Source organism: Numida meleagris, chromosome Z (genome assembly GCF_002078875.1).
Source record: "Numida meleagris isolate 19003 breed g44 Domestic line chromosome Z, NumMel1.0, whole genome shotgun sequence".
In the NCBI taxonomy this organism is placed as follows: Eukaryota; Metazoa; Chordata; class Aves; order Galliformes; family Numididae; genus Numida; species Numida meleagris.
In genome coordinates, this window is record NC_034438.1 from 15,074,194 (window position 1) to 15,098,950 (window position 24,757).

A 24,757-nucleotide genomic window follows, 5' to 3' on the forward strand; every position below is an offset into this window, starting at 1 on the left:
AGGGATGGAAAATAAACATACTGTGGTGTAACAGTTTACTAGAATGCTTCTTCATTTTCTTTTGGAGTTCATTACCTCTTACTATCAGAAAATAGATGGCAGAAGTCATTATGTTGAGCAGTTCAGTGTTCTGCATGGTGTTCCATTTGGATTTCATTATTACTGGTACATTAGAGTGGTTAAAAAATGTATGTTTTAAGAGCAAAAAAGAGGTAGGTGAGCCATAGTCACAATTTTTGAAATCACTGCTATGCCCTGTTTGGAAGCAGGGCAGCTATTACTGATACATCTTGAAAGAATTCATCTTTGAGTCATGAGCATGCTAAAAAAAAAAGGAGGAGAAGAATATTTGTTTGGTCCTACCTAATGGGAAAAAAAGGTTTTGTACCCTTGCTTGTGTGGGGGGGAAATTGTCTGACATGCCTGCCCAAACAGAGCAAGGATAACTGGCTTATACCTTTCTGGTTGAGAATATTGCTGATATCTGTAAGTAATTGCATATGCTGTGCTGATGAATTCTGTGCCTTACAGCTGAAGACTAATAAAATTAGTCAGCTGATCAGTCGATTGTTATTTTAATTCAGCTGAAATTTATTTAATTAGATTCATAATGACAAGTGTGGCTCCACATATCAGAACTGCAGTGTAACAGCACTGAGATCTGGGAGAACTGAAGAAACAGTGCTGCAATTAGATAGGATTCTGCAATAGCAGGAATTCTCAGCAAGAATTCATGTATAAAGATATATTTTTGTGTCTAAAGGGCTAAAATGTACTTCAGCACTTTGCTCTTTGAATTTGGCAAAGGAAGAGACCAAATCCTACTCTCACGTCTAAATCTGTCCAAATCTCTAGAGTTCATTAATTTATGTGAAATTATTGTCATTCTAATTGGTATAAAGAAGTAGCATTAGATTCACACAATCAGGTGTATTGATTATCAAGAAAATAGTAATAGATGTTTAATGGATTTTTACAAGCTTAATAAAGTATTTTTGTTCTTATAAAAGATAAAAGGTTATTAATTTTTTGAATTCATATAATCCAGCTAGACAAGCTTACAAGTTTTGCTTTATAGTGTAAACACTAAGATAACCATAACTGCTTTTCATGTGGAGCTTGAAAAAAATGCCTGTGATATCTAAATATATGTTTCTTTAGTTCCTATTTGGTAAAAATTCTTAAAATGAGGAAGTGTTCTTCAATTATTTTTCTTTTTCATTCTGATGTCACTACACCAGTAATCTCAAACGCAGTCTGAAAATGTAATAGATGCTGAGTCACTTGATGTATAGAATAATCTCGTGCTTCTCTTGTTGAGGCCAGGCCATTCTGTCTGCAAAATACTTGAGAGCATGACAACAAATGAGGGAGTAAAGCTTGTCATTTCCTATACTGGAATGATGTAACTGAGGAGATGTGATTCTTCTCCTACTTTGCAGTTTTAAAATTTTAAGAGATCCATAACAGCCCTCAGGACAAGACAGTCCATGGGAATGAGTTCTTTCCATCTTATCTTCCACAAATAGGGGTTGGACCCCCTGCTGTTTTGATACAGAGGTGCCTGCTTTTCTTCTAAGCAGTCTTATTGCTTAGAAGAGGTAGACCACGTCAGTGCTTCAGCTTATCATGGAAGTCATTTCTGAGCATTTTGTTAAGAAATCTCTATGAAGAATATTTTCAGGGAGAACTCTCAAGAGCCTAGATCAGACACCAGTAATGAAATGTATAAGAACTCCTAGATTATTATTTTTTTCCTGTAGGTTAGCTATGACGGAGAACTTCATAAACACCCACAGCTGGAAGCTGATTTGACAGCAGTGAGAGAGATCTATGGACCTAATGCAGTATCTCTCAGGTATGTTATTTATTGTTTTTATTGTGGAACCTTTAAAAATTTGGAAAATGAGTTCAGTGTACACTTTCCCTTACTGCTAAGACTATGGTGATTTCTGTGTATCGTGGCAAAAGAAAGGAGCTCTCTTAGCTAACAGTAATGCTGGATTTGGCTTCATTTCATGGCTGAGTACTCTTACAACTGCCTACGTTGAGAGCAGGCCCTGGAAGCCTGTTCTAAAACGTTGTCTTTTGCAGTTCAGTAGGTAGATGATAAGGCTGTTGTAATTTGTTGAAAAATGCTATTCAGCATTACTCTAAACCCTTATTAAACTCTTTCTCTGTCATACTGACTTCTGCCCTGGAGGTGAACAAGACAAATGATAAGAGATTTTGTAAATACTGTCCTTAGAGAAAGAGGGAAGGAGTTGGTTTTGTCTCGTCCAGAGAAAAAGACAGAAGCTGTTTATAAACAGGAGTGATCAAATGTTCTCTTTTGTTTTCATTAGAAAATAAGAAACTAGGTTGTTGGCAACAAACAAGAAATTAGTTAGATTTTAGGAAAGATTTCTATTGTAGCAAAATTGGAGACTGAAGATTCCTCATAGGCAAACGGTGGAACCTTTTTCAGAGCTAGTTAGATTGTTTGCAGAGAGAAATTATGTAAAAATTCTGCAGGGTATATACAAGTATGCATGATTCTGCACTAGGGCATAGCTGTGTGATGTATTTAATTCACTTCAAGTCTTTTATAACTTCATTTCCCATCTATGTAATATTAATAATTTCATTAAAATAATAGGCAAGATGTAACACCTGTCAGAAAAATTACAAATAAAATATCAAAACTGATATACAAACACAGTAATGAAATATAGAGAAGATAATAACCTTAGGCATACATATATTGCAAGTAACGATTCCCATTGTCCTCTAAACAATCATCTCTGTTATTTTAGTCAAAGAGATAATGTCTACAACTATGATGTAATGTGCCTTTTGAAATTAAGTGGAAATTCATTACATTTCAAGGACCTAGGGAACTGAAATCCATACAGTTGCGTATGGGCTTAAGAAATGAATGAGATAAATGTCTAGTTGCCAATCTGTTAACTATGAAATTGAGAATACCTTGGTAGTATGCTCCCTAAGGCCTCTAAAATGGAAACATGGTGTGTAACCTTCCAAAAACTTTAATGTGTCTAATTTGTTGAATCAGCTGTTTCATTATGACCTCCTTAGGCTCACTGTAGTAGAAACTGGCATCTGTGGCTTTTGGCATGTGGAAAACTGTCATGCTTCTTGCACTCTATTGCAGTGGAAAATACTTATGAATTCTTGGAAATGATAAACACAGCATTAAGCATTCCGTTTCATCCCTCTTCAACAGCTCCACTTCTCTGACTGCAACAAGCTTATCTAACAGTGAGGCCCACAAAAATGCATTTCTTGGAGAGCTGACCTTATTTTCTTAGTCTCCTACTGTCAGATAGTGAACTTCACATATTAAAAAGCAGAATTGCTGCACATGCATGCTTTTCATTAAAAAAAAGTCAACTCATGTTTGAAAAACTGAGAGTTAATGCACTTTTATTCCAGGGCTGCTCCAAAAGCAATGCCTCCTATTTTGTTATGTTGGCCTATGACATCAGAGGCAGATGTTGGTATGGCAGTAGAGGTTGAACCTTCCCCACAATACTATGTTACATTTTGTTGCCATGCAACAGATGAAACATCAATGAGCACAGGTTAAATCTGCATCTTGGGAATTTCAGCGATACCACGCATAGCTGATAAAATAATGTAACTATTTCCTTAGGCACATTGTAGGGCAATTGCTACCTTTTGACAAAAAATGCTTGAAGGTACGAAGCAATCCCACAAGTATTATATGCCACCTTTTAGGCTGTGTTATATTTGTCTTCAGTTGTTTATCTCAAGACTCTGCTTAGGTTACTGGCTATTAACCTAAAATACCTATGAAATCTAAGTGGGATTTTCTTTTTTTTTTTTGTAAATAGCAACAGTGTATGACCATTATTGTTTCCTTGTTTTGTCTGTGCAATAAGTTAGACAAAAATACATGACAGCAGTGGAATAGGAGATTGGGAGAATTATTTAAAAAAAAATTGAGAAGTTACACCCTATTTGAGCAAGATCTAAAAGTTTTCAGTGCAGCAGACAGTCACCCACTGGATTTATTGATCCGATCTGTGTAAAAGTGTTTTTACACACATTCTGATTTTACAGCCAACATTATGCTTTATCATTATCCTTTATAAAATCTTCCCTGTTATACGTACTCCTTAGGCTGAGGCTGAGGAGTATCTTAAAGAGCTCTAATGTAATGTAATTCTTTCCTTTCAGGGAATATGGAGCCATTGATGATGTAGATATTGATCTGCATATTGATGTTAGCTTTCTTGATGTAAGTAATCTAATTGTGGAACTACATAATGAACTTTAATACCCACTTAAGTCTGCTACACTTCAGACTCTGAGACAACTACTGAGACCTTCCTTTTTTGGAGGCTTGGTCTTCACAGGTGGTTGTGTTATTGATTACTACCCAGCAGAAATGTTTCCTTTTCCTTTTACAATCACATTTTAAAATGTTTTTTATACTTTTGTTTACTGTATATATATTTCCTTTAAAACCTTCCTTGAATGTCAAATGTTTTAAGTGATGTGAAACATTTCCTTTTTTGCTATCTTAGACGTTAGTTAGGTGAAATCACTTCATGTAATCTTGGAGGAGGGATGATCTTGGCTATGATATAGGCTGGTTTAGCAATAGGGATCAGTTTAAAGACCAACATATTAGCTTAGCAAAAAGAATCAGTGTGTGCTAGTCATAAAACTTTCCATTTTAACTTTGCTTGGTGTGTAAACAGCCTTGTTTTTCTCAATGATCCTTCTCCATGGAAGCACTGGAGTCACAATAGACTACTTTTATCTTTGCATCCACTGGGTGCAAGGACTTTTTCCTTGGATTTCACATATATTGTTTTGAATTATAGTGCACTAAGATAGAAAATTGCTCATTATGGCCTAATGAGTGATGAAAGTTTGCCAAATTGGGGAAAAACAGCTAGAGGTCAGCCAAAAGTCACTGTGATGAAGCAGATGATGGAAAGATGGGGAGTAAGTAAATAGTTGAAGACCACCAGAGGCCACTACCATGCATGCACAGAGAGATATTAGCATATATTACTGAACTCTTGGGAAAGAATGAATATGTATGCAAATGTACTGCGTATGTCTGTCTTAACTGTTTAAATGTAGAACTTGAACTCTGAGAGCGCACGCTTGATTTGTCAAGTTGCCCATTACGTATCATAAGGAATAAAGGAATGCTCTTTCTAACATCACATTGGAATTAGAGTTTTCTTCCCATATTTCGGATGACAACTAGAGCTCTCCTCTGTGCTCCTCAACACCTGCAGCTGAGCAGGGAGAGGCTTGAGTGCCAAAAAGAGACACAAAACAGTGGTACTGTTGATTGGCAGCATGGCTTCTGTTATGTTGTCATTAACTCCACACTTCCTCACCTCATCTGTGCAGTAACTGCCTGTCTTTTAGATACAGAATCAAAATAGTGCTTTTAGGGGCATCATTAGTTTCTGCACTGATATATCATATTCTCAGGTCAGAACAGCACATAAGATAGTTTTTCTTGGGCTCTTGTAAAATTTAAAAGAACTTGATTATACTTTGAATTATTTTAGTTACTCATAAAAAGGAGCAAATGTTCCCTTTGCCCTGTGTTATGGTTTGAGTGTTCTCTCTATCTTTATTTGCTTCTTTACTTCTCAGCTCTTAAGCGGTATTTCTTGATAGATGGGAATGTTTCTGGAAACACGACAAATGTAGTGTCTTTTAGAAACCTACACTCTGTTTAAATGGGAATATTCCGACTCAGAAACAGTTTAACACTGCTCTTAAGAGCATTAGCAAGCAGTAGTTTGTCCTAAGTTTCACATTTAAATATCCCATGATTGGGTAAACAATGGCGTTTATACCAACCCCTAAGGTAAGCTGTCAAAATGCAGCCATTCTTCGTGATGTTTAATGGTGTCTCTTTTCTTTCTATTTTGAACTAGGAAGAGATTGCTGTTGCTTGGGATGTAATTCGCACAGAGCCCATAGTGGTGCGATTGCACTGTTCACTTACACAGTACTTAAGTGGTCCAGGTTAGTCATCTGTGTATTTTTCATGTCCCTTGTGTGATGTCTTGTTCTGAGACATATCCTGGGTGCTAGATACTCATTCACTGCCAAATCTCTGACTGTGCATGTGCTTAAATCTACTACTGAGAGCAGTCCCACTGGTGTGAAATTATGCTTATACATATTTGCAAGATTAGGCCCTCCAGGCATCTAGTTCAAACTTTTGTAAGTTGAGCTTTCTCAACTAGTTTTCTTGATATGCTTTGAAATGCCACTGTTTCCACTAGGAAGATAAGGGTTCAGGAATAATTGTCTATGGTGTTTCTAACATGAGATGTCCTAACTTTGGAAATCAGGGATCATCTTTACAGAAGCAGATACCAGTGACTGGGTATACATACACAGATCTGGGAAGCACATCAATATGCCCTTTTTCATGCAGCTTTGAAGAATCAGACTACTATATTTATCCTGCCAGCTTCCGATTTTTATATGAATGTGTGAACTCCAGGAGATCTTTAAGTTGAATGACAATTTTGAATGTCATGTTTGCATCCTGCTCTGGTTGCTGAGTTAAGCTTCCTCGTTAGAGTGAAAATGGCCAACCACATTCAGAATCAACTGAGATTGAAGATTTGCATTATTCATATGCAACAGTCAACTTCAGATATGTTGTTACTGAGGAAAGTCAGAACTAAGTGTGTAACTTGAATTATAACTTCTCTGGATTTGGAGGCTTCCAGTGCAAGCTGTCAGTTCAGGCTTGTATCTGTGGGAGAATTCTGCCTCTGGAAAATGAATAGATATTTCTAGTCATAACATGTTTTGCTAAATCTGTCCCAGTAAGCTATTTTCGTAGGATACGTAGTCTGCTGATGCTAACTATAAGCCATGTTCTGTTCATTCAAATGATCATTTTGTTACATCACTCTTTTTTTGCCTGACTTTGGTCCTTTTGTTTGTACTTTATTGCTTCAATCTTTTCTGTAAGTATGAAGTTTTAAAATATGTATTTGCCATAGCAAGTAGCAGTGTTGGTATTCACAATATTTCTGTCAAAATCTAATTTTAAAAAGTGCAGCAGATAAAAGAACGTGAAGCGCGAAGAGCCACATGCAGTAAGAAATGATGTAGTGAAATAAGAAGTAACAAGAAGTTGTCTTTTGCACCGCTGACAAGGTTAAAATAGGAAGTTTACTTCCCAATCCTGCAACTAACTGATTGTGATAGTGCCTTAGTATTGAGAAAAGCAAGATCAGGGCCAGAGCAAATGCTTTGCTGCTCTAAATGCTGTTTCAGCCAGGTCAGTTTATTCAGCAGAAAAGGACAATGAGGACAATGACAACACAAAAAACTATTTTTTGTGTTAACAAGATCCTTTTTTTGCATACTCCTTTTCCTCCTTGAAAATGTTAGAGATCAGTTTCCTCTGTGCTACATAAATTTCTCTTATAATACTTTCTGTTGATAAAATAAATAAGTATCCTTTGTACAGTACACTCCTAAGGAGGAGGAAAAATTCTTATCATCTCATAGCTGTTTAATATCTTGATTTTACAGTCATTCTTCTAGTTAATGCCTAGTCTTATTAGTGTACCAGTTTCTCCCAAGTGCCTTAGAAACCTGTCTTAGATTAGGATGAATCAGCCTTTGGAGGTACTGGGCTACTTCCTCTTGCTCTAGAGGTTAGACAAAATTTGTAGATTTTAAGATTACTGGAACTAAGTATGATGATTCTCACTGAAAATAGTTCACCTATCAGCATGTGTCTTAAATTTGACAGTCTAAAGACACTGATACCCCTAATCAAGGAATTTATCCTTTCTGAAAAAATCATCAGTTAATCTTTAAAAGATGAGGTTACGTTTGAATGAGAATCTTAACTGAAAAGTATCTGCAGTGCTCTGGACCAAGTCAACATGGGTGGCAAGCTTAGATACGTAGCTTTTTTTTTATTCTGTATTTATTAATGGGAAATGAAAGGGTAAAGTTTGACCTTCTGAATAAGAGTGATCAGAATAATACAGATTTTAAATTACTGATTTTCTAATGAAATTTGAAACAACCTCAGATTTTTTGTTTTCAATTCGTTTTTATTTTATTAGGGTCATTATCTCCTTATGTAATACAAAGTCTGTTCGCACTTGTAATATGTGTTGGTTGTTGTTCTGCCTCGAGGACCTGAGTCTCTTTCAAGAAGTGCTCAAATTCACCTGCCACTTTTATCTAGTAAATATCATTAAATAATTTTAGTAATACTAGGAGCTACTTTCTAATCTCTACCTCTTATGCTTTCAATTTTCTGGCAGATGAATATGAACATATTAATGGTAGGATGGAAAATTCAGGGTAATCCTTGGCAACTGGAATGCATACACCAGGAACTTAGATAATGAGTATTAGAGATCTTGTATTAAAATGCCCTTAGAAAGGAAAGTCAGGTACTATTTAATTTGGTTTGTTCTACTTTCATTTTCCTCATATTCATACGAACTGTACCAGCGTGGAGAAATAATTGACTAGATACAGGTTTTCTCCTTATGTGGATTCAAGTTCATCTCATTTTACTCATTCTTATGAGGAATTTAAATTAATTTTGCCTTTATTGAGGAATTTTCAATTCTGAAGTAGAATAGTCTTCTGAAAAATAAAAAATACTCAGGTACACTACATCTTCGTAAATTTCTGAAAGTCAAATTAGATGGGAAAACTCTCAGATTTTATTGCAGAAAACCTGGTGTGTGTCTGTTGATGACATACTAAAGAAAGTGTTTCAGATCTTTCTGGGAAAGCGCTTAATTTAATTGTCAGTTACAAAGGCATGAAATCATTGTTTTTTCAGTGACAGCAAGTTCAGTTTGGTCTACAGTAACTGCATGTAGCAGTTCATTCAAATTGACACACAGCAGTTAACAAAAGGTGACATATAGAGGCACCATGACTTGTCAACAGTTAAGATTTTCTATACGTAAATTTATTTACAACAAGGACATCTTAATCTGTGTGTATTAAGAATACATACTTTAGAAGAAAATTTAAGAAATTAGATGAGGTGAATTACCAATCCAGATACACTTAATCTGATGCTGCTTTCTAGTAACAAAGATTCATTTACATAATGAACATTGGTGGGAAGAGATATGTTCTAGGGAATCCAATTTTTAAACTACTAATTTGCAAGACTGCAAATTATATTGGCTGATACTCTGAAAAGGAGCATTCATTTCTTCGTGGACTCAGGTGACACGACCACTTTTACCATTCCTTCAGTGACATTGCTTGTAGTAAATGTCTAGATAGAATAGGATCCTTAAATATGACTTTATGGTTATAAGTTCTTGGTTATTCCTTTAAGTTCAACAGTGTCTTGTTTTATCATAGTGCCAACTGTGGATGTATTTCAGATCTCTACTAAGGAAAGATTTGGTCTGGGACATCAGCTGAAAAAGTAAGTCTGAAAAAGTGCTTTTCACTATCCTGTTTCACTTCCTAAGTGAATACTACATACTTTTTAGTTCCCAGTAGGATGAAATCTGCAGGTTGTCAGGTTAGTTGGATCAAAGTTTTTTGAACTTGTTTTTCTTCAAATAAAAATATGAAATGTTGCCTTTTTAAGTTTAGTTTTGACAGTTGTAGCATAGAACCTGATTTGTGCTTCCTGCCAGGATTTTCTGTTACTTTATTATCATTTAGAAAGTAAGCTAACAAAGTTTGAAAAGGCTGAAAGTGTTGAATTTCATGTTTCTGCTTAGATTGTAAAGTCTCTGCAGCAGGAGTCTTTTTGAGCATCATGAGTACCATAAGGGGACAATACTTCCATGTTTGCCTCTAGGATTTACCACAGTAATTAGACAAGCCAGGTTTTGAGGGCAGGAAAGAAGAATACAAGAGGAAAAAGAAGCATTTTTGTGTGTTCATGGTATAATTCAATTTAACACAATTTTGCTGAATCATCTTTTCATATCTGCTTGTATGTATGAAATGACAGGAACATAGGCTTTAATGTCTGATCCTTAAAGCAGCAGGAATTTCTTAAAGGAAAAAATACTTTTGCTGTTTGGTGTTTAAAGCAATTCAGTGCCGCATTTTCACAAACTTATAACTGAAACAATGTTGTTAAAATCTTTCTGATTTGTGACTTGGAAGAAAAAATTTAAAAGCTCCTCAGACTCTAAAACTCTCTTAATACATTTTAGTTCAAACACTCTCTGATTTGTGCACTGGGTAGTTACCAAAGTTTCCATAATACATTTTTGAGTACATGTCTACATTACTCACAGATAAGCAGAAATCCGAATACTCAGTGACCCTATGGTCTGTCATGGCTGTGGGCACCAGGATAACCATCTTTGAAGTCCACACTTGCTTCCATTATGCCTTTAGCACTCATAGACCCCGAATGCTAGATTAGAATCACAGAACAACGTAGCTTGTAAGGGACTGCTGGAGGTCATCTGTTGCAGCCTCCCACTCCAAGCTGTGCTAAATTCCAAGTCAGATTAGTTCACTAAGGGACTCAGGCAGCAGTGTGAAAATCTCCCGCCTTTGTTGGGAGCGTGTTGTACTTTATTGCTCTTCTTGTTGATGTTTTTTCTGTATAGTCTTTATGGTGGTTTTTTTGTAGCTTCTCTTGGTGCAACTTTTGCTGTATACCTCAGGGAAATGTCTGGCTCTAACTTCTCTGTAAGCCCCTCTGGGTAGTGAAATATTCAATGTCCTTCATGTTTGTGCCTTAGGAAAATATGCTCTTGAGGAGTGTGGCTCCTGGATCTTGCTTCTGCAGTTGCTGGAGAGGCACATGTCTAGAGCTGAATGAAATGTCTCTGATTTAGTGTATCTTTAGAGCTCCTTGAGAGGCATATGTACATTAAGTCCTGCAGTAGTTGTTCACACAAATTTTATTCTCAATAAGAGTTCCATGTGAATAAGTTGAACTGGGGAGAAAAGAAAGGATTTTGAGGAACTAAATTGCCCATTCATCAGTCCAGATATGTGACAGAGAAACTCTGCCTATAGAGTGAGGATGCTGCATTATGTAGGCTGCACTGTTAACAGAGGGATACTAATATTAAAGTGCATATGACTTGGCTACAATAAGAAAGTCCTTTTTTCTTTCTTAATTTGCAGAATCATGCAGACATTTGTAACACAGCAGTGGAAGAATAGCAAAGAGAAATCTAATTGTACGCACAATAAGAAGTTATCCGACAAAAAGGTGAAATCCCCTCTGCACATCTTTTCTACATTGCGCAGGTAATAGCAAGAAAAATGAGCTTTTATCATCATAACCAGTTTAAAATCCACAGCATACTTCACAAGGTGAAATGTTGACTTTTCTCGACAGAGAAGTGCTCTATTTATATCTTACCTCATGGGTTTCCAGTCCTTGCCTTGCATGACTTCAAAAGCAAACTAGGTGCTACTGCAGCTTCTGTAGCTATTTGAAGAAAAGTGTGTCAGTGCCCTGCTCTCTGAAACAGCCACGATTCATTTAAAACAGGAAATAATTAATTTTATATTACTTAATTTAATTGTATTTGTATTTTTAGTAGCTTGGTAGCATTTGACTGTTACTTTAGTAACAAGAATATATATACGTAATTTTGTGGCTGGCCAGCTGTTCTTTCCACAGCTGTGTGTACTTTTAAATTTTTTAAAACTAGAGTGGTCATTAATCAAAGATTGTATTTAAGAGCTGCTCAATACCTACTCCTTTCCAATGTTTGAGTTAAATGAGAGTTCATCACTTCCGAAATGCAGGCACAGAATTTCAAAAAATAAAGGTATTAAAAACATAAGAACATAGTTTATGAATAGTTCAACTGAATTCATTATGAGTTATTCTAGTTACTCATACTCTTAAGTGTCTGTAAAATGAGGCTCTGATTTTATGTCTTTCAGGAATATGACTATTTACTCTAGCATGTTTTCCTACTTATGAAAAGGTCACAAATCACCTCTTCTGTTAATTTCTGTTGAGTGGTTTTCTTTTGAACATTTATTCTTCTTTATGAATTTGGCAATTTTAAATTCCATGAATTTAGAAAGAGAGAGAGAGAGGGTACCAATATGGAGATCATTCATATTTGAAGAAAGGAGAAATATCAAAGACAACTAAAGGTTTGTCTTTTCAAAGATAGCTTACCTGTTCCCTACTGTGCAACACATTGTGCAGTGTACACTGAAGCTTGGGGCTTGGTTTTGATCAGAAAGAGGAGACAAAAGCTAGCCAATCTTTCTCATCTTGCAATGGCAGCTGCTGCTGCAGTTCCAAAGATCACTTTTAGCCCAAAAGTGGAGACCTTCCCTCTCTACCTAGAGCTCCATTCTTACCTCCTATCTGCCCAAGGGTGGTCATGAGCAAACCGCAACAGTGAATCAGCAAGCTCTGTATGCATTTTCCATTGTCACCATTTGATAACACTGTGAGGAAACCTGCCAACCTCTCATGAACCCTTGGAGTTTCAGTTCTTTTTTTTCTTTGATTCAAGACAAAAAAAAGATTGGGTTGCTTATAAGCTATAGAAAAATGATTTGGCATACATGATACTAATTCTTACTTTGCAAGAACGGATGAATGTGAACATTACAGAAATGTAACAGTACAATGTTGTTTTGTAAAATCTTTTTGTTCTTTAATTCTGTATTCATAATATGGATCCCTCGCATTCTTATTTCTAGTGTTACAGTGCTAGAATATGTCTGAAGTGTGACAGAAGAGCATCAAGTGGGCTTCCACAAAGCATTCAGATTACTGCGAGATTATAAAATAAAATAAAGTTAATTCCAGCTGATTTACCATCTGCAAGTTTCATTGCTCATTATATCTATCACAGGATCTGCATATAGAATTTGTTATGTTGTGTCCAAAAGGCAAAAATTTTAATGGAATCATGCCATTATTACTAAATAGAAAAGATATATTTTATAAAAAATGTGTCATAGTCTTTTATAGTTTTAATTTCAAAAATAATTTCCTAATGAGTGGTTTGCTTAAAGATGTGGGAACATGTACCAAACATTTAAGGATATAGCTTTAACTTCTACTTAAATTGCTATTAGAGAGTTTATGCATGCATAGGAGTAAGAAATCTATTTGGTATTGGGAAATTTGTTCTGCATACATTTACTCTTTCTTGGGCGGGAGGTGGGGCTCTATTTATGACTAGTTAAATTCATAAAGACAGGTAGCACTTAAAAATCAGTGTGTATGCCTAAACTTACTTGATTTGCACAGTTTTGATTATCCTCCAACTATGTCTTCCCCTTCTTTGTTCTTAAGGTCGCCAAGTTATCCTCCACCTGGCTGTGGTAAAAATAAATCAAAACTGAAGTCAGAACAAGATGGCATCTCCAAAACCCACAAGCTGTTGAGAAGGACTTGCTCCAGCACAGTTAAGGCAGAGGATGTGTGTGCCACAAAATCTCACAGAACCTTTGGCCGTTCATTGTCTAGTGACCCCAGGGCCGAACAGACAATGGCTATTAAATCGCACAAACTCTTGAACCGTTCTTGCTCTGCAGCTGTCAAGCAGGATGAGTGCATCACTTTAAAGCCCCATAAGTTATTAAGTAGGTCATGTTCTGGGGATCCTCGATGTGAGCACAACAGCACCTTGAAGCCCCACAGACTTTTAAGCAGGTCTTACTCCAGTAATCTTAGAATGGAAGAACTGGATGGATTGAAGAATCACAAATTACTCAGCAAGACCTACTCCAATGCCCCTAAATCATCCAAAATGGAGCCTTTCAAGGAGTCCAACATAGCAGAGGGCAGGCGGCTCTCTCTTACCTCAGGGCTTATTGGTATCTTAACACCATCTTCATCATCACCTTCACAAGCTGCTGTGCGTAGTAATTTTTTTAATTCTGCACATTTTCGTCTCATTATTTTCCAAATATCTTGTCATGCCTATTATGCAAAAGTATTAATATTCGGGGGACATTTTAGCAGATACTTAAATGAAGAACAATGAAGTCAGCTTTTTAAGGTGGAATTAAACAACTACACATACACATATTAACATCATAAAAATAGAATCTGCCTGGGTGAAGACAGACACTTCACATCTCATCTTGAATACAGCTCAGTGTACAGATACTGACCACAGGAAATGCTCACTTCCTTGCTTACCTTCTTTTTTGCTGCAGGAGGAAGGCACAGTGTGAGCTCCTGTGCAGCAATATTGTCTTGGTCACACAGGTCTTCTCTAATTTCCCCATTTGCTTCATTGGGAAAGCCATTGAATGGCTCGTTCAGGTGCCAAGCCACCTCTCCTTATGTTCTTTTCATCTGTGATTAACATCATAATGAAATAAACACAGTCATGGTTCAGCTAACCTTTTGCACATTTGTGCTTTACAAAATGTTTAACCTTCAAACACTCTGATGACAACTGGAAGTCAGGGGAAGAATTAGACCCACACTGCCCATCTTTCTTTCCCCAGAAATATGAATAACTGAGAAAACAAAGAGTAACACGTATTCTTAATTTAGGAGATAGAGCTTAAACTTAATTATTCTGCTTCCACCTCTTAAAAGATGGCTTTTATACTTCAGAGAAAGAGCAGGTCTGTGCTTTTTCAGGGTACTGGTCTGTTTTCTGTGTTAAATGTGAGGAGGGGTACTTAGGAGACAATCCCCTCCACTGCCTTAGCCCAGTGGCACCTTGATATTCTCAGCCTGCAGGAGCTGTGATCCCCTCTTGAAATGCCATACATTTATTCAAATATGTGCAAGATGAACAATGAATTGCATCGAGTGTGTTATGTGTCTTGTGATAAATCAGTTTAATAAGCTGTGAGTTATACTCATCAAATCTAAAAGCAGTATTGTGCTAACATTAAATCATTTCTCCACATGTCCTCATGTTGATTCCTGCAGTATGCACAAAAAAAAAATAATTTAAGGTTGGCCAACAGACTTTTTGCCTGTTGTAGTTTAGATACTCATTTTCTTCTGAATCAGCAGAGGCTATCTGGACTAAGCAGACTTTTCTCTCCTTATGTTAGTAGCAAAAGTCCCATTGATTTTGATGATATAATGAAGAGTTAAGTGATTTCATTACTGATGTTATTGGCTGATCTGGAAAAAATACAAACCTTTCTTGACAGTCTATAAAAACTACCAATAATTTTATTACTATAATGCATTTACTTTGAGAGAAAATCATCGTATACGTAGTCGGGTATCATTTTCCTGTTGTCAGCAAAAGGGCATGAAGGGTCCTTTTCACATCTTAAGTACAGGCAACAGATATATAAGTAATGTGGTCACCTGACTCCAAGTTAGTGATGAATTAGGACCTAACTATTCTCCAGTTCTCACCTAAGATATTTGCATGTTGTATGCAGATACAATTGATGAGGTTATTTCCCCAGAGAAGATAGTGAAAAGTTTGCCAAATCAGCAGTTAGAGAATTAAAACAAATAAGCCTATTTAAAAACAGCAACAACAAAACAAAACAAAACAAAAAAAAACACCACCAAGAAAGGCCAATCTGACTTTGACTCAAAACGAGGGCTGATTAGAATAGATGTCAACCTAAAGGGAGTTTACCTTACTGACTCATACAGAAAAAGTACCTTACACTGTTGTACACTGATAGAAAGAGGCAGAAGGAACCTGAGTGAGATCTGAGCACCTGTTAGCATGGTTTGCACATAGGTGAGATCCTAGTAAACGTAAAAGAAAGAGATTTTTTGCACTTCTGCGAATTACATTAGTCATTCAAGCCTAGGTATATAGTCCATATTTAGACGGACAATACACAGTAAAAATTTAAAGAAAGTTACCAAATGTCAGTTTATTAGAAGGGAGTGAAGGTGTGGGTGTTTCCATATGGAATTAAAGTTTTGGGGATGCTGAGATAGAAAACCTCATCAGATTTATGAAATGCTAAAAATTCACACATTCAGTGAACAAGGAAAAGGATTGCTTATTTGTAATGGCTTGTGCAAATTAGACATCTTTTTAGATGCGAATATCATTTAATTAACATATTTGCATACAAAAAGTACAAATATTTTACCGTTTCCTTATCATTAATTTACCAACACTGAAGTTGCCTAAACTTTTTTCCTTGCAGCAAAACTATGGTGCAAAATGCGTTCCGGTACGAGACCGTGGATTTCTTGTGCAGGTAGGATGTCATGTCTTGCCCACTTTTGAAAGACCCTAGAGCATGAGCTGACCGTTAATTTTTTTAAGCAGATGCTGTTATTCTCATTTTCATTCTTCTTAGACTATTGAATTTGCTGAGCAGCGGATACCAGTATTGAATGAATACTGTGTAGTTTGCGATGAACCCCATGTGTTCCAGAATGGCCCTATGCTGAGGGTAAGTTGCACACTTGCTGGGTTAAACAATGCATTTTCTAAAGCCTTAAGTAGCAGTGGACCATACAAAGCTGTTAAAAACTACTGAATTATTTAAGATCTGTTTCATCCTAATATTCATTCAAGATGCAGAAATGTAATGCATATTAACTAGATTTTACTGAAATTTTGAAGAAACACATTGCAAGGGAGATGGAAAGCAGGGTTGTGTGTAAGTATAGAAATGTAAAAGAGGGATATATTTCACTGAATACTGTTATGCTATTTGGTCGTAACCAGATAAAGTGTAGGAAGCTGGAGTGTTTTCACGGTCTAAAAGCTCAGGGTCACCTCAGTCCTTGAGCCATCAAAGTATTCAGATACTCTGGTACTTATGCTATGAAGTCTTAAAGTGCTTCTGGCCCTCTTTTGCCCATTCACTGTAATGTGATAAAAAAAGCCATCAGGAGATGTTCTGTGAAGTGTCTGATGTAGCAGTGTCCTAGCTAGGGAAATGCGGTGGATCAGCATGCCTAAGCTCTGTCCAGTTACACAGCTCTTCCTTCCCTTCAGTTCTGTCTGACTGGGAACCAAGAATTTTACATGCTAAATGATGCACTCTCTCATGCCACTGTGGAATGCACAAATTAGAAAAGAATAAGATTAGTCCTGAAAGATACAATTTGCTTGGAGCGACTAGGTTAGTGCAACTTTGTAAAGGAGCGCATAGGAGAATAATCATGGAATCATAGAATGGCTCAGGTTGGAAGGGAACTCAAGGATCATCAAGTTCCAACCCCCTGCCACAGGCAGGGTTACCAGCCGCTAGATCACGTACTAGATCAAATTGCCCAGGGCCCCATCCAGCCTGGCCTTAAGCACATCCAAGGATGGGGCATCCACAGCTTCTCTGGTCAGCCTGTTCCATCACCTTATCATCCTCTCAGTGAAAAAAATTCCCTGACATCTAATCTAAATCTCCCCTCATTTAGTTTAAAACCATTTCCCCTTGTTCTATCACTATCTACCTGTGTAAAAAATTGATTTCCCTCATGTTTATAAACTCCCTTTAAATATTGGAAGGCAGCAATGAGATCTCCCTGCAGCCTTCTGTTTTCCAGGCTGAACAAGCCTGGCTCCTTCAGCCTGTCCTCATAGGAGAGGTGCTCCAGCCCTCTGATCATTTCTGTGGCTCTCCACTGGACCCTCTCCAAAAGCTTCACATCTTTCCTGTGTTGGGGGGCCCCAGACCTGGATGCAGTACTCCAGGTGGGGCCTCATGAGGGCGTGGGAGACAATCACCTCCATCTTACTTTCAGGAGGGACCTTGCAGTTTAGAATTCTTCTCATTTCACTTTTACTGAGTTCCATGAAAACTTCTAATCTAAAAAGACATTAAGTCCGTGGAGAACAGTATTTAATAGCAGTGTGTAAATGATCTAATGTCTCATCTACCAGTTTCTTCACAGTATGATCAGCAACTACACAAGAGTTGAAGCAGGCATCATCTATGATAGTCCTCTGGAACTAAATTCAGTAATAGTAGAAAACATAATGTTAGAGTCATCCCCTGTGACAGTGCTGCCTCAGTCAGGCATTCTGACAGCAGGCAGAGTATGCAAATAGGCTGCTGTTAGGTTTTGCAAAAGCATCTACAGTTTTGATCAATACCAATTCAGGACATGTAAACCCTTGTATTTGTAGAAATGCAATGAGGTGCCTACTTGCCTCCTCAAGCTCAAATCTGCTTTTTAAAAACATGGTTTTCTGTCAGATCTTTTCAGATATTTGAAGGCTATGGAAAAGGAACCAGTTCCATGTCTTTTATCTTCAAATATGCTATAATGCCTGCTACCTGTGACAGGATAAGACTGAGTGAATTAAATACAAAGTTTGGATACTCTAATTATTTAAATGACTAGGTTTTAGATATCATCCATAAAACAAAGTAAACAGTAGGATTTCTTCCTGTTCACACAATGAACTATTAAAACAAAACAAATTGGAAAGTCATCTGCTCTAAGTTAAAAATCTTGCTTTCCCACCTTAGAGATCAAAATCTCTCAGAATGACTTTTCGACATTTTCTTGGCGTAAAGAGGGGACATTTTTACCATCCTTTTGAGAGTTTGTCAGTGCTTCAAAATAGAGAAGAGTGAAAACGTGTTTGCGTTAAGCACATATTCCTCAGTGCCTTTGCAAATAGAATAACCTAGCAAGCTTTGCAAAAATGAAAGGATGTCCTTATATAACCCAGAGAGATGAAGATAGCAGAAGGAAATCTAGCATGCTCTGTGCATGCTTGAATGACTGCAGAAGCAAAATAGAGCCTCTATTAATGAGTCTATAGTTCTGTAGAAGGTGAGAAAGGATACTGGTTGGAATATAGCTTGAGTTTGCCAAAGGATTCTAAGGAAATTTCTGCCTCATTCTTCTGAAAGCTCTGGTAGAGCCAGCTTATAGTAGTCAATTGTAGGGTTTATGTACATACTTCAGCTGCACATACATATGTGTGTCTATGCACATGTGTCTGTGTATATATTTGATGTATGAAGAAAGTGTATGTAAAAGGAATGAGGAATGACCCAACTGAAAGAATACATTGCATTTAGTGGTGCTGCAACGGCAGATCTCAGAAATACAGTACTTCATTATTCTGAATGCCTATGGGCTGTCATTTAAGGTGAACCTGCATGGGATCTAGCTTTATGTCATTTCATGTATCCCATTTGTAGTATCCCATTTGTAGTATCCCTAGCTTTCATTAGGGGCTTTGGAGGGCTTGTGGATTTGGGGCCATGGTAACTTCTTCAGCTGTCATAAAGATCTGAACCTTGCTAATGTCTCCTTTTATTTTTAGATTTTGTGTCATGGTCCCATTTTCTACAGATAACTGTGTCTCAATTTCATTACACTGACAAGTTTTATCTAAAATTGGTTGTATTGCAAAAGATGTCACTGACTACATAGCTCTGGATGGTTCCCCATTCTCGTCCTCTAAGGAATAGCTCATGTACATAAATGCACATGGGGGGTTATATCTGAGTGTGTATGTATGTGATGAGTTTTCCTTCATCCATTTGGACCTTTTTTTAATGACAAGACATATGAATTTAAGAAAGCTTAGCAAAGTTATGGCTTGAGAAATTCATTTTAAACATGTTTAGTCTTGATTTTCTGACATTTATGCAGTTGCAAAGAAGCCAAACTCATTGATGCGACTAACTAATTTGATTCTGCATTACTCCTTGGTGTCAGCCTGATACCTTTCCTGAACTGTAGCATTGTTTAATTAATTGCCTTGAAATGCAGCTTAAAATTTTAACAATGCCATCACACAACAATTACATTCTCTTAATTCTTTAATACTTAACTCCCATACCTTGGTGCATTCTTTTGTGCTGGTTTTTAATGACTTGCACAATTTCAGTGTCATCCTCAGGCCTGGTGAAGATTCCAAGTGAAGTTGTGAGATGAGATTTTCCTTTCTGGAGATTGGTTTTACAACCTGTACTTTTACCTTGTTATCCACTATCTTTCAATCAGTCTCTCTCGGTGCAAGCTTTCTTCTGAGGACTGTGACTTCTTTTCCTAGATAACATCTTGGGGAAGGTGATCTTTTTTAATATCTGTTTCAATTTACTTCTGCTTTCTTAAAATCTTGACATCTTTCCAATAAGATAAGAGTAACTTGATGACAATGTATTGGTTTTTTTAATAGTTTAATTTAGACACTATACCCACATGACAGAAGTACCTTTATATGGAAGAAATCTGTTGTAAAACAGTTGGATAGCAAAATTGCATACTTTCAAGTTCGTACTCATAAAATAGACACTTGTTTTGCTCCAGTGCTCACAGTAACCATGCAAATACTTCCTGCTGGTTCAGGGATCCTGTCATAACACAGGAATTTTTGGCTGTTGTTAGGCTGTCTTACTGTCTTATTGAGGATGAATAAAGTGGCTCTCTTACTCAAGAGAATAAACAGAAAATTGTAATATTTCACTTTGGAACTTCTGTGTGAAACAAATTATGGACCTTGCACAACAAACAGTCATCTACCTCTGGACTCCAGAAGTTCCCTAATGTCCAGAAAAACTACCAGGTATAGTCCCTACATGTACTCCACAACTGTATGCATAGGTAGAAACAGAGCATATAGATGAAGTAACTTCAAAACAGAAACCTAATTCTTTCACAGGGTACTATGTTTGGATTAAGAGGAAGGGGAAGGGCAAAGGTTCTCTGGAATGGTCAAAGAGTACTATAGCACATTACGATGTCATGGTGTGTTTTTATAAAAATCCATGGTTCGTGGGTAAATTCCATCCTTTTTTTTTTTTCAAAAAAAGTCAGTGAAGTTAGCAATGCCTCCATGTAGGTATTCACACCTTTTCCATATGAGATCAGGGTCAACATGCATTCTCCTTTTAGCTTCTTTCTTTAGTATTTATTTCAGGAGCACTATAAGATCTAATGATTATTTACTGTGCACCCAAAGATATGAGTGCTAAAATGGATGCACAGAAATACATGCATATACAGAATGCCACTTAAAAATGGAGATACCCTAAAATCACTTCCAGGTATGTCTTTCTGCAAAGCACAGTGAAAATTCAATGAATATATGGATCCTAAGTAGAAAAAGTATTATTTGACCTTTTGCATACCACAGGCTGTGGTATTTCATGCAGTTATCTCTGATAATAACCTGAGTCCTGCATATTTCACTCTGTAAAAGGATAGAGAAACAGCCTTGAAGGAATTAGAGAGGTTTGGAACTGCAGCCATTATATCCATCTCTCTCTTTTTTTTTTTGCCTGAAAAGAATCACAGAGAAACAGGCTGTTTCCTCCTCAAAGGTGACCTGTGTTGCACAGCTCTCAGGCGCGATCAGTCTCTTCTGAAGTAGCTCGTTGCTTAGCTCTGAAAAACAGTGGGAAGCACGAGGTCAGACATGGGTTTTGTGCTAAGGAGAGATGGAGAAGCTAGACACAGTAAACATCCTGAAAACAGCAAGTCTACTCACTTGAATCATTCAACAGTTCCTCATGACTCTGTTTCTGAATTTATTTTCAAAACAGTTGTTTAGTTCAGTAAGATGAGAACAATTATTTGTTTCTAATTAATTGCCAGATTTTCCTCTTCAGATGTGAACTGTTTCAAAAACATATTTTGAATTGTTTTTGTTTTTTGTTTTTAATGACATATTCAAACAGTTGCTATCTCACTCACATAGATTGTTAAAGTAGTTAAATTATCCTGATTTTTGGCTGGCTGAATAGCCTGGCAATGCTAGAAACTGACAGGAAAGATGCTCCTGAGACAAGTAAACCTTTTGTCTGTTCCTTTCTGCAGTGTTTGGGCTTGAGAGAGAAGGCCCTTCCTGGGTAAAGCATAAAGATACAAGTATATACACAGAACCACAGATTGGTTGAGGTTGGCAGCACCTCTCCATCAATCCAGCCCCTGCTCAAGCAGGGATACCCAGCACCTGCTCAGACAGGATGCCCAGAATGACGTCTAGGCCACTTTTGGTGGTCTGTAAAGAGGAGACTCAATCTCTCTGGGCAACCTGTGCCAGTGTTTGATAAAGCTTTAGATAATGCTATTTTCATCTTCAGATGAAACTTAAGATAAAGGTTAGGTAGAGCTACTCCAGTACGAATGAATAAAAGGGACTATCTGTCCTCCAAAAGTCCTTTAAAACCATATGATTTTGTTCATCTGAGCAAAACAAAAGAAATGTATTTTGCAAAGCAGATGTCGTAAGATAATAAAGAAACATGAGCCTGATTTGGTTTTATATTAAAAGGCTATTAACTTTTTGTTAATGCAGTGTGAAATTCTTCATGTTACTCCAGAGCTGTTAATAATATTCTAGGGAAGAAACAAGTATTTTAATAATACAACAGTTTTCGCTGATATCTTGTTTTAGAAATTCAGCATATGGTAACTACTTTTATTACAAACATTTAACTACAATGAGATCTTGAGTTATTAACAAAAATGATTATTGCTCTTAAGGATCTGTTTAAAATAAGTATAATAAAAATACATTATCTTATCCAACTTATACATAGTATACCTTAGGATGCATAGGTATTGTCTATCATATTCTGTATGCCTTCCAGATCCTTGTTTACCACTGGGATACAAAAGCTATTGGTAAATTGCTGCCAATTAAACATGACAAAAATACTGAAAACTGTTCAATAATACGATTTAAAAACAAAAAAAACAACCTCTGGATATCGGTAATTTCTCTGAGTCAAGAAGTCTCTTTACAGCGCCATCTTGTGTTGAAATCTCTAAGACTTCTTTAGAACGTAGCAGGAAATAGTAAAAAAAAAAAAAAAAAAAAAGCAGAACTAAATACTGAAGCTAATTTGTTTGAAATTTATACTCTGGTGCAGACATCTCTGCTGTTTAAACATCCTTCTGTAAAGTATGAATGATAAAGTACTGTAAAACAATATTTTAAATACCAGTTGTTTGTATTTACCTGTAAAAAATAAGTGCAATATTTATATTTAAATTACATTTTTTATTTATTTGAATATTAACAAACTTTTAGAATGTTTAGAATGAACATTTTTAGAATGTTTTTCATCCCAAAGAGTTCAGTTATGATTTATTCATGATGGGTGTAATCTTGGCCTTGGTGAGTTCCCACTGACTGGAATAGGTCTTGGATTACTTTGTCCTTTAAATGTTTGTTTCTTAGCCATGAGTGAAACACAATGGCATTGAAGTAACAGAATTAGTATGCCAGTTAGGGGTGGGAGGCTTCTGGAGCCGAGGAAACATTACTGAACTGTGGGGAAAAGTGTAAGTGTACCAACATATTTATCTAGACTGGATTTTAACCAAGCTGTTGGAGATGTTTTCTTTCTTGTGGAATAATGTTGTGATCCTTCTTTTCCTTAATCCATAATATAACCTGTTGTTATCTCTTTTTATGAAAAAGCTGCTCCAGTTACAAACATTACTTCAGCAGAATGTACTTCAATCACTTCATTGTTTACTGAGAGTAAGATGTATGACTCATCCTGTAGCCAAGAACTTAACCGCAGCTCACCTTGCCCAGCTAGCACTTTATATTGTTTTCCCATTTGCCTCTATTTAGGTATCTGGGATGGCTGGGGAAAATAAACAAACAAAATGTGGTGAGGCATCCAGAGATAAAAGGAAAGTCAAAGAGAAAATCTGGATCAACCAACCAAAACAAACCCAAACAGAACAAGTGGTATTTCCTTCTCAGCCTCAGTCTATTCTCTCATCTTTCAACAGGCTGTATCTGCTTACCACTGTGGTATCTCCAGTGTCTTTCAGCAATATATTCTATGTATCACATGCAAACTGTTAAGGTATTCAGTGAGCTTACTTTACATATTTATAGCCAGATAGGTTATTCAGTAAATCATTCCTGCTGTCTGGCAGCGTGTATATATATAGAACTTGGGTTAGTGTTCTGACTTCATTTGAAAATGCAGGGCAAAAGTGTACTTTTTGGTTATTGTCAGGTTTTAAAGCATTGCCTAGACCAGTGCGAGTTTAGGCCACCGAATACAATTATATGGTTAAGTATTTAATTTTGAATGTTTATTTTAAAATATATATTTTAGTGTAAATCAAAAGGAAGTATAAACCATGGTATAGTAGGCAGATGAGCATTTCACTTGCCTTGCAAAATAATCTTGATCATTATTAATTAAAATTGCTTAAACTCTGAATCTTGATGAAACTTACTGTAGAGTAAATGGTAATTCTGGATGGCTTCTTAACGGTTTAACTAAGTACAAAACTCACACAGCTTAGACTCTTTGCCTTGTAATTCTGTGAAAGTGAGTTCTAAGAGATGGATTACCTGAAACCTTTTGGCTTATCATTTTTCAGATGTGGTAATGGTATCCTTGTGGGCCTGAATATAATTGATCTGTAGGTACTGTGGAATCACTCAGGTGTTAAAGCATTAGCAATCACTCTTACTTTGCTCTTCTTTACAAATACCACTAAATCTAAAAATCCTTAACTCACGCAAACTGAGAAATAAACCTGAAAATCTTGAGAGCTCCTTTGCAAAAGAAACCTTTACTTACCAGTCTTCCTTCCTCACTTCCTATTTTCTTCTGCCCTTCTCTCCCCTCCCCAGCCCCTCTACACATTTTGAATATTGTTGCTGCTCTGTTATATCCTCATCCTTCTTGTGAGAGTAATGAAGAGAAAGAGAAGTTCCTCCTGCAGAAAAAAAAGCTAACCATTACTGTGGTTGAATCTAGGAAACAGAGCATGGATTTAAAGATACATTTCATTTCCACTGCTTTTTCTTTTCATTAGGAGAAGTGGGATGTTCGCTAATGATTTCACCTTTACCATTTGTTGCATTTACTGGTGTTGAGGCTCTGAGCTTTTCCTGAGCTTCTCTTT

General features: G+C 36.7%; 1 protein-coding gene across 2 annotated transcripts in view; it reads left to right on the forward strand.

Moving 5' to 3' along the window:
* Positions 1-24,757, forward strand: part of PARP8 (poly(ADP-ribose) polymerase family member 8) — a 120,728-nt gene that overhangs the window by 68,105 nt on the left and 27,866 nt on the right. For both annotated transcript variants that reach the window (XM_021379983.1, XM_021379982.1), the window contains exons 7-14: positions 1,764-1,858; positions 4,204-4,264; positions 5,940-6,030; positions 9,388-9,454; positions 11,134-11,259; positions 13,289-13,853; positions 16,096-16,149; positions 16,252-16,347. In XM_021379983.1, coding sequence (XP_021235658.1) covers positions 1,764-1,858; positions 4,204-4,264; positions 5,940-6,030; positions 9,388-9,454; positions 11,134-11,259; positions 13,289-13,853; positions 16,096-16,149; positions 16,252-16,347 — 1,155 coding nt within the window. The remainder of the gene's footprint in view (positions 1-1,763; positions 1,859-4,203; positions 4,265-5,939; positions 6,031-9,387; positions 9,455-11,133; positions 11,260-13,288; positions 13,854-16,095; positions 16,150-16,251; positions 16,348-24,757) is intronic.